This window comes from Rana temporaria, chromosome 4, assembly GCF_905171775.1.
Source record: "Rana temporaria chromosome 4, aRanTem1.1, whole genome shotgun sequence".
NCBI lineage: Eukaryota > Metazoa > Chordata > Amphibia > Anura > Ranidae > Rana > Rana temporaria.
Window position 1 is genome coordinate 377,264,556 of NC_053492.1, and position 13,950 is coordinate 377,278,505.

Sequence of the window (13,950 nt, forward strand, 5' to 3'; positions counted from 1 at the left end):
AAGTTTTTCTTTGTTTCTGTTAATTTATTTTGTAAATAGGTACCTTTTCTTCTTTAATGACGGGCACTGATATGGCGTCACTGACGGTCACTGATATGGCGTCACTGACGGTCACTGATATGGCGTCACTGACGGTCACTGATATGGCGTCACTGACGGTCACTGATATGGCGTCACTGACGGGCACTGATAAGGCGTCACTGACGGGCACTGATAAGGCGTCACTGACGGGCACTGATGATGGGCACTGGAATGCGGCACTGATGGGCATTCATAGGCGGCACTGATGGGCACTCATAGCTGGCACTGATGGGCACTCATAGTTGGCACTGATGGGTACTTATGGTTAGCACTGATAGGTGGCATGGACGAGCACTGATAGGTGGGCACGGATGAGCACTGATAGGTGGCACTGATGCACTGGTGGGTGGCACCGATGACACTGGTGGGTGGCATTACTGGGCATCACAAATTTTGTTGTGCCATGAAGATGCCAGTCAGTGCCCATTTGTGGGCACTGATTGGCATGTTATTTATACATTTGTACATGTCGATGGCCATGGGGACTTACCTGGCCATCCACATGTTGGGTGCTTCCCTGGTGGTCCTGGGCGGCATCCTGGTGGTCCAGTGTGGGCATCCGAGGGGGGGCTGCGCTGATAAACAATCAGCGCAACCCCCCCCTGTCAGGAGAACCGCCGATCGGCTCTCCTCTACTCGCGTCTGTCTGGCGTTCCTGTTTACATCGTGATCAGCCGTGATTGGACACGGCTGATCACGTGGTAAAAAAGAGCCTCCGCCGGATGTTGAAGAAGTTACAGCCTGTCATACGAGTTATTAACCTCCCTGGCGGTATTCCCATGTCTGGCTCGGGGTGGAAATCCAGTACCATTAGCGGTATCCCGGAGCCAGACTCGGGATCGCATTGCAGTATCCAGGCAAAGTTTACTTACCTTGTCCCCTGGATCCTGCGATGTCTCCCCGATGTGTGAGCGAGCTGTGTCCTCATGGCTCGATTCACACAGTGCCCCCCGTTACGTTGCACGGGGGCGGAGATCAGCGCCAAATTCAAAAAAATAAAAACACAGTACACATACGGTATACTGTAATCTTACAGATTACAGTACTGTATAAAATAATTACACACCCACTTGTCCCTAGTGGTCTGTCCAGTGTCCTACATGTTCTTTTATATAATAAAGACTGTTTTTTCTGCCTGGAAACTGGAGATTGTCCATAGCAACCAAAAGTGTCCCTTTATGTCAAAAATGGTTTTAGAGCACCTAGAAAACAGTGATAATAAATTAGAATCACTTGCAGAATTGAGCGATAGCGATTTGTGGGGAAATTCGTCATCAAACAATAAAAGTAATGACAGCGACAATTCTGCAACTGAGCAAATTTCAGTGTTTTTGATTTGATTACATTATTGAATAATTTTTATTATTATTACATTATTATTTTTTATAATTATTTATAGTCATATATTATATTCTAATTTATGATTTTGTTTTTCAAACTTTATCATACCCGGGATGTCTACTAGACTCTTGTTTGGTCAGATTTAAGTGAGTTATTCCTAAGAATTACAGGCCTACAATATAAAACGTCAAATTTCCATGCAAAATAATTGTACCGCTTTCAGCACCTAAATTGATTGGTTTCTATGCAGAAGTGAGCCTGATTTTGCTCTCTCCAGCTTTAATAAATAAACCCCTATGCACCCAGGGACAAATGGCTGGAAAGCAGTATCAATGTTTACAGTATTCAATTTACCGGTATTTATGTAAATGTAGTGCTTTTGTCCCATCTTCCTAGGGAGCAAGGCATTTTTAATAGCGGGTGCCTGTGTCTGGATTCCAGCATCTGCTTGAGGAAAGCACTGGCAGCTGATTTACAGCCTCAGCTCTGTTCCTGTGTGCTGTGCAAAGGGGGTGTGTGTTTCTTCCTTCCAATCAGCTGTCAGAGCTCTCCTCACTGAGCTCTGCAGCGTGTAACTTCAGCTCTCCGCCCCTTTTATCTGAACTCTTAGACCAGCTTTAAAATTCAGCACTGGTTGAATGGCTGTAGAGAAGAGAAGACTGCAGATTGATACGACTTATGTAGGAGGATTTGTTTTGTCTTTGTGTATCACCTGAGGCCAGCCACTTCTCTGGGTATATGTGAGGGTTTATGACCACTTTAAAGTGGATGTAAAGCCACTCTCATCCTTTTTAACTACTGCCATAGTGCTGATCTATAAGGATATAGATGCCTCCTGCATGTATCCTTACCTGTCAAATGTCTCCCCTCTGTCTGTTATGAGACTCGAAAAACTGCAGATTCTGTGGGTGGGTCTGTTGTCTGGAGCTCGGTGGGTGGAGTCGTGATGTCAATAGACTCCCCGCCCACCTGTACACTCCCCTTGCCAATATGCATTTTCTCTTGTGTATTCCCTACGCTAAATTCTGCTATGACCCCTAACATCCAGTCAAAATCCAGGAAAGTAACCACATGACTTCAGAAAAGGAATGGGGGTGGGAATTAAAAACTAATGCTTGTCTCCAGGCTAGTGCATGAGATATGTAAATAACCTGATGTTGCAACTGTGATCAGGTGACCTCAGATACACACACTGCAAAATAAGGTGAAAATCGTGTGTGCGCGATATACACCGATATCCGCTTCCCGCGCTCAGTTTGAAATCCTGCGCCGACATATACCGAGTGCAGTACACTCGGGTACATTCGGCTAGTCTCGGCTTCGCTCGTGCTCACGCATAAACGTCACAGAGTGTGAGCGCGAGCGAAGCCGAGCCTTGCCGAATGTACCCGAGTGTACTGCACTCGGTATATGTCGGCGGAGGCGTTCGAACTGAGCACGGGAAGCGGGGACTCGACTTGAGGCGCGCGCTGGAGAAGCCGGGAGGACACCATCGAGGCCGCAGACGGACGCCGGACCGGACGATGGACGCTGGGAAGACACCAAAACTGTAAGTAATAAAATCATACAGGAATTTCGGGGGCAACTAGAGGGGGTGCGCGGTATACGCGGGAGCGCGTTATACCGCGATAAATACGGTATATTCTACTTTCTGTTCTGTGTTTTCACTGCAATATACATGCATTTCCTCATCACACTGAACTGTGGATCACACCCCATGATGAGAAACATCCAACCAAAACACAGTAAATGCAGCCAATCCTGGGAAAGCTGGAAGGGAGAGGAGGGGAGGGTAGAGGGATGTGAATTGTGAACTTTTTACACAGGATGTGCATGTCTCAGGCTAGTGCATGAGATATGTAAATAACCTGTCACTCACAGCAAGGGGGCGGAACGGACTAAGGTTTTTCTTTGTAAGTCCGTTTTATTTCACTGAACAATAAAAGAGGATTGCTCAGAGCTGGATTAACTCTGTGTGGCAAGACTGGGCACAGATGATAGGAAATCTTATACCCTACATTGTGACATCAAAAAAAATAAAACATTTCGGGTTTACATCCACTTTAAGACACTTTTTTCATGTAAAGTTATCACTGTCAGTAAGCAGTCAGAGAAGTTAATACTTTTAAGACCTATTTACAAATTAGCTCTGCATAGCAGTGCATGAACAAACATGCAGGGCTCAGAGACATCTCATTTATTTTTAAGTGGCTGCCAACGCACCATAAGCTGCTAAAAATGTCCCATGAGCATGTGTGGTGCGCTACAGTGCAGGTGCATTCCAACTACTGCTTTAGTGTGTTGGGGTGTCATTGAAAATAAATGGGACCGCTAAGCAACAAGTTACCACAACACATTGATCTAATGGGGCCCTTTACCATTTTACTACCATGCCATTGTCAAATAATGGTGAGTACCTGGCTCAGTTTTGTGGAGCATTGTTTTTTTTTATTTCTCTGCAGAAAGCACACATTGGCAGCCAGTGCAACTTTTAAATGCCTGCGATTGAGCTGTCAATAGGTAGCGCAGATCACAGGCAAACTGTACATCGCCCATCAGAGTGCCTTGGGTTCGCTCTAAACTAATCTGCCTCTGTGATTACTGTGGTTGGTTCACAGCCATCACAAGGCACAGAGCCACTCTGATTGACTCTGTACAGTTTGCCTGTGATCTGCTTGATTTATTGACAGCTCAGATCTGAGCTGCAACACGCACAGAGCCTTTCTGATTTGCTCTGTGAATTTGCCGGTGATCTGCACAACAGACAGTTGACAGCTCAATCACAGGAAAATTGCACAGAGCCATTTAGAATGGCTCTGTGGTTTGTGGTCGATGTTAACCGATCACAGTAATCAGTGTAAACACAATAATGTAAATAGTCCCTTCCTTTCCACCTCTGTTGTGAATCGCTTCCCCTCTGTGAATAATAACGCTGCTTCCACTGACAACCAACAAAAAGGGGGCACACTAACTACAAGAGCAAGGGAGCTTATTGACCATAAAGGGGGTACAATGATCGCCAATAGTATAGGGGAAAACACCACTGACTACCAACAGTTATAGGGAAATCACCACTGACCACCAACATTTAAGGGGGCACACACCACTAACCACCAACATTTAAAGGGGTACTCACCACAACCACCATCATAAGGGGACACCAACTGCTGACCACTAAAACCTGCAAGATTCCTGACCTCTAAAACTGGACTGCTACACTAATTGACAATCAAACTATCATGGCACTGAAAACTGAAAAATCTCCTTATGATGAATAGGTATACACAGGCTAGTGCACAAGTGACTGAAGCATAACCAAATTCAAAAAACAAAAATGACATGTACTATATACCTCAGGATCCAATTCTTCATTGTTTCAATCTTTTTCTTTAAAATTATATGTACAATTAGTAATCTGTAGCCTCACTGTGCCCATCTGCAGCCTCACTGTGCCCATCTGCAGCCTCACTGTGCCCATCTGCAGCCTCACTGTGCTCATCTGCAGCCTCACCTTGTTTACGATCTCCCGTTGTGTTATGCAACTGTTCGCCGGTGTTCTGTCAAACAGCAGCCGTCCACTGAAACAAAGCCCCGCCTCCTCCTCGTCCATGATAGACAGAACACAATCTATCAGTGTTCCATCTATCACGGACGAGGAGCGCTTCTCCGGGGGGTTATCTAATGCGGGGAGGAGCCGCCGAGGGACCCCAGAAGACAATGTTCAGGGCCACTCTGTGCAAAACGAGCTGCACAGTGGAGGCAAGTATTACATGTTTGTTATTTTTCTTAAAAAAGGAACCTTTAGTGTCCCTTTAAATGTTGGGTTCCCCACCACTTTCTTTCCCAGTGACACTGGCCACCTGGACAAATAAAAAGGGTAAATCCCCCCAGTTCGGACAGGGACAGCAGCACAAACGTGACAGAGGTTTTAACCCCTTTTCTATTTTCTCCTAAACTATAAAAAAAAGTTTTGACTACAGATCTTGACCTGCACACTTAATAACATGACTGTAACTAAAGGACCATACATACGATTGGATTATCCGACGGGAATTGTGTGATGGCAGGCTGTTGTCGGAAAATCCGACCATTTCTATGTTCCATCGCACAATTGTTCTCGGATTTTCCGCGGACAAATGTTGGATAGCATGCTTTAAAATTGTCCGCCAACAAATGTGTGCTGTCGGATTATCCGATCGTGTGTACACAAGTACAAACACGCATGCTCAGAAGCAATGCTCACCATAACACAACATTAGCAGAAGTTGCCCAAAGGGTGGCACTAAAGAGCTAAAAAAACACGTAGTTTTGTGTTTGTTGGCTGACAATTATTTGCCGTTTGTATGCAATAAGTTCCTGGCCAAAGCCCTTCGGACAAAAGTCCTACGATTTGTCTGCATAAAATCTGATTGTGTGTATGAGGCTTAACTAAGCAGTCAAGGGAAGGATAAGCCTGACAGCTTGCATAAGAATAGGTAGCTTTGGGACCAATCTAGGAAACATAAAAGCATAGAAAAACGCTTTACCCATATCAGCCAGATTAATGCTTTTATTGTCTGCTCTGTCTTGAAAAAAAAAAAGACATGGGCCCGGATTCACAGACATCGGCGCATTTTTAGGCGGGCGTATCACATCTCATATGCGCTACGCCGACGTAAAGCAGAGAGCCAAGCACCGAATTCACAATGCAGTTGCGCCGGCGTTTTGTAAAGTCGTCGGCGTAAGCCCGCCTAATTCAAAGTAGGTGGAAGTGGGCGTGATACATTTAAATGAAGTGTGACCCCATGCAAATGATGGGCCCAACGAACGGCGCATGCGCCGTCCCGTGGACGCATCCCAGTGCGCATGCTCAGAATCACGTCTAAAAAACTCCATAAGATACGTCGAATCACTGCCTACGACGTGACGTAACCTACGCCCAGCCCTATTCACGTACTACTACGTAAACGACGTAAAATACGACGGCTGTTCCCTGGTCCATACCTTAACATAACTTACCCCTGCTTTATGAGGCTTAACTTTACGCCGGACGTACGACTTACGTAAACCGCGTATATGAATGTGCCGGGCGCAAGTACCTCAGGTTCCAATTCTTCATTGTTTCAATCTTTTTCTTTAAAATTATATGTACAATTAGTCCCCATAAATACATATAGCCGGATTCAGGTACAGTTACGACGGCGTATCAGTAGATACGCCATCGTAACTCCGAATCCGCGCCGTCGTAACATTAAGCGTATGCTCAAACTGAGACACGCTTAAATGTTGCTAAGATACGACCGGCGTAAGTCTCCTACGCCGTTGTATCTTAGATGTCTATTTACGCTGGCCGCTAGGGGAGCGTACGCTGATTTACGCCTAGAATATGTAAATCAGCAAGATACGCCTATTCACGAACGTACGCAAGGCCATCGCAGTAAAGATACGCCATTTACGTAAAGGGGTTTTCCGGCGTAAAGATAAACCACCAAAAAGATGGCGCAGCCAATGTTAAGTATGGACGTTGAATAGCCGTCAAATTTTTCACATTTTACGTTGTTTGCGTAACTCGTCCGTGAATGGGGCTGGGTGTAAGTTACGTCCCGTGGACGCATCCCAGTGCGCATGCTCAGAATCACGTCTAAAATACTCCATAAGATACGTCGAATCACTGCCTACGACGTGACGTAACCTACGCCCAGCCCTATTCACGTACTACTACGTAAACGACGTAAAATACGACGGCTGTTCCCTGGTCCATACCTTAACATGACTTACCCCTGCTTTATGAGGCTTAACTTTACGCCGGACGTACGACTTACGTAAACCGCGTATATGAATGCGCCGGGCGCAAGTACGTTTCGTGAATCGGCGTATCTCTCTCATTTGCATATTCAAATCGTAAATCAATGGAAGCGCCCCTTGCGGCCAGCGCCTAGGATACGATGGCGTAGGAAAGATACATCGGTCGGAAGAAGCCTATTTTCAGGCGTATGTAGTTCTGTGGGTACGGCGCACAGATACGCCGGTGCACATTTACACTTACGCGGCGTATCTCGAGATACGTCGGCGTAAGTGCTTTGTGAATCCGGGCCATGGAATCTGACTAGTAACTATGAGCAACAATGACCCTTTATCACTCAACACTCTTAATAAATCGGCCCCTAATCTCTGAAACACTCCAGTCCATTTATACATTCAGTAAACTTCACAAACATGCACTGATTTTCATACATTTTACACTTGAACACTATTTCTCTTTATGCACGGAGTACAAAGTGACTAACACAATAATGTTTTATGCTTACTGATTTACAATGAATGTATGTTCTCTTGCACAGCGCATAAAGACGCTTTTGCACAAAGAGCATGCAAGGCAAAAGAGCTGAAAGATCCTCTTTTTTGTCTCCCACTCAGTAAGCCTCTGCCCAGATCGTCATCTGCTTCAGTTTTTCTCTCTCTCCGCTTAGCGCCTGTAAACACACAGCTGCACGAGTCGGGATTGCAAAACTTGGATTTGTGTATAGTGCGTGTTAAGAAAAATGACATGCTCTGTGCTTTTCAAGGTTCTAAACAATGAGTAACAGGAAACTCTGTTAATAACTCGAACATATGTCTGCCCTACTTGTCCGAGGCCCAAGACAACACAAGCGTCGCAAGAAAGACGAGCCAATCTGTTTATGTTAAATGGTCCAAGTAGGTTGACGGAAAATCTGTTTTTAGTAAGATTCCAAAGATAGTAGGATTGGATTTATCTTTAAGATTACAACAGCAGTAGTAAGAAGAGCCGGCAAAACTGTAATCCTTGAAGTGTCGTTTATTGGTACATCAGAGTGACAATAAAACAATAATGCTGACGCGTTTCGGCATTAGCCTTAGACCCCTTTTACACTGGATCGGTTTGCAGGCGCTAAAAATAGCACCTGCAAACCGACCCTAAGGGTCCTTTCACACGTGCGGACCGTTTTTTAGATCAGTTTTTTATCATCAGTTGATCCGTTTTTTCATCCGTTTTACATCCGTTTTTCATCAGTTGTCATCCGTTTTACATCCGTTTTTTTTTTGTTAGAACTTTATTTTTATTACATATTTTGATGAAAAACGGATGTTAGCGGATCGGATGTTAAACGGATCGTCCGCTAACATCCGTTTTTCGTCCGTTCCGTTTTTTTGACGGAAGAAAAATAGGGTTTTCTTCCGTTCACAAAAACTGTGCTTAACGTAGACGGATGTTAACGGACGTTAGCGGATGCTCATCCGCTAACGTACGCTATCCCATTGGAAAGCATTGCAGTCCGTAAACGGACGTATGAAAAAACGGACGAACGGTCCGCACGTGTGAAAGGACCCTAAACAGCTGCTGCTGTTTCGGGCTTTCACTGGAGCAGTGTGCTAGCAGGATGGTAAAAAAAGTCCTGCTACCCGCATCTTTGGAGCGGTGAAAGAGCGGTGTGTATACCGCTCCTTCACCGCGCCCGCCCATTGAAATCAATGGGACAGCGCAGTTATACCGCCGGCAATGCGCCTCTGCAGAGGCACATTGAGGGCGGTTTTAACCCTTTCTCTGCCGCTAGCAGGGGGTAAAATCGTCCCGCTAGCGCCGAATAGCGCCACAAATTTAGCGGAAAATCGCCTCTAAAAATAGCAGCGCTTTACCGCTGCCGCACCTCCCGCCCCAGTGTGAAAGGGGTCTTATTCCCCCCGTACAAACGATACGAAAATCGTACGCTAAATGACGCTTTAGAAACGATCATACGATAATCAGATCGTTAGTACAGAGCTTTCGAGAGCCGATCAGGACAGTTCATCTGATATTATTCTATTGGACATGCACAGATTTTTTTTTCGTATGATGCCAGATCGTACGATTTTCGTTTAGTCAGTACAGCCGTCGTTCGACAGTGGACTCTCCTGGAATATTCAAATTGTCCAGCAAGTTCAAAACCACATTGCAAGTGAATAAAAAATAAATTTACCAAAAGCAAAGCATTGCCAGTAAGACTTTTTCTGTGCATTTTTTCTTAAAGGGGAGTTCCAGCCTTTTTTTATGTTTATTAAAAGTCAGCAGCTACAAAAAGTGTATCTGCTGGCCTTTATAAAACAGACACTTATCTGTTCCACTGTCCAGCGACGCGGCAACCCGGAGCTTCACTCCTCTCCCCCCCCCCTCTCCGCCGGCGCCTCAATTCACATTGTGGGCACCTGGCCGTGACAGCTTTTGGCTTCACAGCTTCTCAATGTGCATGCGCGAGCAGCACTGCGCTCCCTGAGTGGACAGGTGATCTACTGGGACCTGTCATGTGTTCCAGGCGATCGCCTACAGGGAGGGGCCGCCAAATGGCAATATAAAGAGTCGCCTAAGCGGTCCCTGGGCGGAAGGAGGAAGTGGGACAGGAAGTCCCACTCCTACTGAAGCCCCCATTCCCCCCCCAAAAAAAGTACATGCCAAATATGGCATGTAAGGGGGCGAGGAGTGGTTTAAGAGGAAGTTCCACTTTTGGGTGGAACTCCGCTTTAACTGGTGACAGGGTCTTTTTCCTTTCCAATGGCCTACATTTTAAGGCCTCATATACACTGCTGCTGGTAAACAGATGTTTGGGAGCAGTTGTGAGTTTTTTGTTTTTTTAACCTCCCCCGAACTCTCCTCTGTTATCTTATCAGTACATGTACACAGGGTCATTTCCAGTTGTTTCCAGGCAGTTGAGTTTTGAGGGAATTTTTTGGAACGCAAGTTTACAGGCATTTCAAGCGCCCAACGCTTCTAAGCGCGGCTAAACGCAATAACTCGTGTTAAGCCGCGTTTCGTTTACAGACGTTTATAGCTAGCCAATCAGGGGAGAGAGGGGTCAGGGCCGGGGCTCTGTGTCTTAATAGACACAGGGAGCTGTGACTCAGCTTGCGTGCCCCCATAGCAAGCTGTTTGCTGTGTGGGCACTGAACAGGAAGAAGGGACCAGGAACACAGAAGAGGGACCCGAAAAGAGGAGGATCTGAGCTGCTGTGTGCAAAACTAACTGCATAGAGCAGGTAAGTATAGCATGTTTATTTATATAGGAAAAAAAAGCAAGCCTTTACAATCACTTTAAAGTATAACTAAAACAAAACGTTAGAGTGGAGAAGGATTAGAACACTTATTAATTTTTATTACTGTCTGTGCCCCTGTTAAGGAGATACACCCTCTCCATTTGTCCTATTTACCAGTATAGTTGAAGGTGAAAGTAAAGAAAATCCCAAATTTTGGGTTGTCCCCAGAAAAGGATTAGAAGGAAAATCTTCCAATGGGGATACTAGATCTGGTGGTCCCCAAGGAATTCCCTTAATTTGCAGGGATTTCATCCCACTTCCTGTTTGTCTATGGGACAGGAAGTGAAGGGAAATCTCCGAAATGGGACACAGATGGTGGAAAAAAAACCTGACAGAGGTTATAACCCTCCCTTGCTCTATCCAAAATGAAAAAAAAAAAAAAAAGTTTTGCCTATAGTACTACTTTAACATTGACACCAGCTGTGGTTCACATGAAGGCCAATGCAGCACGGGAAACACATAGGATTCGCTGTTTCTGTTACCGCATATATGTGAACTAAGCCTTAAGTCAACATTTTAAGGGCTCATGCACACAGGTGTACTGACGTATATTACATAAATTACAACCCTATTTCAGCACTTGGGAGCACAGATACTGTATATAGAAAGGGTCGATCTACTGTACATTATAAGGGTCTAGTTAAAGCGGTTTATTCTACTTACCAATTCCCAGTTGAGAAAGCTCTTCTAGCTCAGCTTCAGACTTTGCTGTTGCAATAGCATGGGGCAACTTTAAGGTGAACGGCAGAACATCCCTGAAGGTAGAAACAAATATCAATAAATCATACTGTAGCCCTTATTGTCAAGCATATGCAAAAAGTACAAAATGACATAAGAACATTTCTTGGAATTATATTATGTGTGCCTAAGAAATTATCTTCACTTCCTTAGCCTGAAGCCGATTCTTTTGCTAAGGACAGTCTACAGAAAAATGTGCATTTACGTCTTTGGAACCAAATGAAATGTTAGAATAAGAGCGACGCATGTATAGCAATACGAGTGCAGACATTTGTTCTGCGAAGGGATCATTTTAAGGTTTCATGAACACTGGGGGCTAGATTCAGATAGGTTAGCGGATCTTTAGATCTGCGTAAAAAATATCTGATTTACGATCCGCCGGCGCAAGTTTTTGAGGCAAGTGCTTTATGCAGAAAGCACTGGCCTCTAAAGTTGCGCCGGCGGATCGTAAATCCCCCGGCGGAATTCAAATTCCGCGGCTAGGGGGTGTGTAACATTTAAATCAGGCACGTCCCCGCGCCGAACGAACTGCGAATGCGCCGTCCGCTAAATTTCCCAGCGTTCATTGCTCCAAATGACGTCGCTAGGACGTCATTGGTTTCGACATGAACGTAAATTACGTCCATCCGTATTCGCGAACGACTTACGTAAACGACGTAAAAAATTCAAAATTCAACCCGGGAACGACGGCCATACTTAACATAGGATACGCCGCATATAGCAGGGGTAACTATACGCCGGAAAAAGCCGAACGCAAACGACGTAAAAAAAATGCGCCGGGCGGTCGTTCGTTTCTGAATCGGCGGAAATTCTCATTTGCATATTCGTCGCGTAAAAAAAACGAAACGCCACCTAGCGGCCGGCCTGGAATTGCAGCCTAAGATCCGACGGTGTAAGTCACTTACACCTGTCGGATCTTAGGGAGATCTATGCGGAACCTGATTCTATGAATCAGGCGCATAGATACGACGGACGGAACTCAGAGATACGACTGCGTATCAGGAGATACGCCGTCGTGTCTCTATCTGAATCTGGCCCTGGATGTTTAACCACTTAACCCCGGACCATATTGCTGGTCAAAGACCAGAGCACTTTTTGCAATTCGGCACTGCGTCGCTTTAATTGACAATTGCGCAGCCGTGCGACATGGCTCCCAAACAAAATTGGCATAATTTTTCCCCCACAAATAGAGCTTTCTTTTGGTGGTATTTGATCACCTCTGTGGTTTTTAGTTTTTGCGCTATAAACAAAAATAGAGCTACAATTTTGATTTTTTTTTATATTTTTTACTTTTTGCTATAATAAATACCCCCCAAAAATATATAAAAAAACGATTTTTTTCCTCAGTTTAGGCCGATACGTATTCTCCTACATATTTTTCGTAAAAAAAAAAAAATTGCAATAAGCGTTTATTGATTGGTTTGCGCAAAAGTTATAGCGTTTACAAAATAGGGGGTATTTTTATGGCATTTTTATTAATATTTTTTTTTTTACTAGTAATGGTGGCGATCAGCGATTTTTTTTTCGGTACTGCGACATTATGGCGGACACTTCGGACACTTTTGACACATTTTTGGGACCATTGGCATTTTTATAGCGATCAGTGCTATAAAAATGCATTGGATTACTATAAAAATGGGGGCGGGGAAGGGGTTAAGTTAAGTATGTTCCCTGGGTGTGTTCTAACTGTAGGGGGGGGGGGTGGCCTCACTAGGGGAAATGACTGATCTTCTGTTCATACATTGTATGAACAGAAGATCAGCATTTCTCTCCCTGACAGGACCGGGAGCTGTGTGTTTACACACACAGCTCCCGGTCCTCGCTCTGTAACGAGCGATCGCGTGTGCCCGGCGGTAATCGTGCCCGCCGGGCATGTGTACGGGAGTCAGGGGCGAGCGGGGGGCATGCACGTGCTCCTCCGGCGGCATGCACGTGCCCCTAGTGGCTTGTGCGAGAGCCGACGTATAGCTACGGTCTCTCGCGCAGGGGAGCCGACCTTACACCTTATACGGCGGCTGGTCGGCAAGCCGTTAAAACGCAGTTTTTACAGCTGTTTGACTTTATGCCTCTAAACCCCCCCTCTATGTTAGCCTATGGGGTTGATTTACTAAAGGCAAATAGACTGTGCAGATGCACTCTGCAAGGGCAGTTGCTTCAGAGATTAAGGGGTTGTAAAGGTTCCTTTTTTTATGCATTAAGGTGAAAAAAACATCTGACAATTACCAGACCCCCCAGCCCCCCGTTTTACTTAACTGTGTCGCAAACGCGCTGGATCTTTGCCCGGGGTTCTCGGATCTTCATTGGAAAGATTGATAGAAGCACAGCCATTGGCTCCCGCTGCTGTCAATCATATCTAAATGACGCAGGCGCCGGGGGGGAGGGGACAAGTCCTGCATTCGGCGGCTATGGAGGCCGAATGCAGGACTCGGGAGCGTGCTCTCAAGGTAACCCCCTTGCCGCTGCGTTTTTGGAAAGGGTGAGGGACTTTTTTAAACACAAAGCATTGTGTTTTTAGTTCAATAGAGACACTGCAGAAAAGAATGTAGTGTGTTTTTGATGCTTTTTTTATGCATTTTTTTAATCTGCTCAACAAATTTTTTATTTTTTAAAACACGCAAAATGCATTAAAAAAAATGCATGTGCAAAACCGCAAATCGCACAGCAAAAAGCACTGCAGAAAAAAAGCAAACTGCAATGATGTGACAGGGTTTATTAAGGCTACGTACAA

At 45.2% G+C, this 13,950-nt stretch overlaps 1 protein-coding gene across 3 annotated transcripts in view; it reads right to left on the reverse strand.

The window, feature by feature from the left end:
* RIN2 (Ras and Rab interactor 2) overlaps nt 1-13,950 on the reverse strand; it is a 263,520-nt gene that overhangs the window by 32,708 nt on the left and 216,862 nt on the right. For all 3 annotated transcript variants that reach the window (XM_040351005.1, XM_040351004.1, XM_040351006.1), the window contains one exon: nt 11,148-11,239. In XM_040351005.1, coding sequence (XP_040206939.1) covers nt 11,148-11,239 — 92 coding nt within the window. The remainder of the gene's footprint in view (nt 1-11,147; nt 11,240-13,950) is intronic.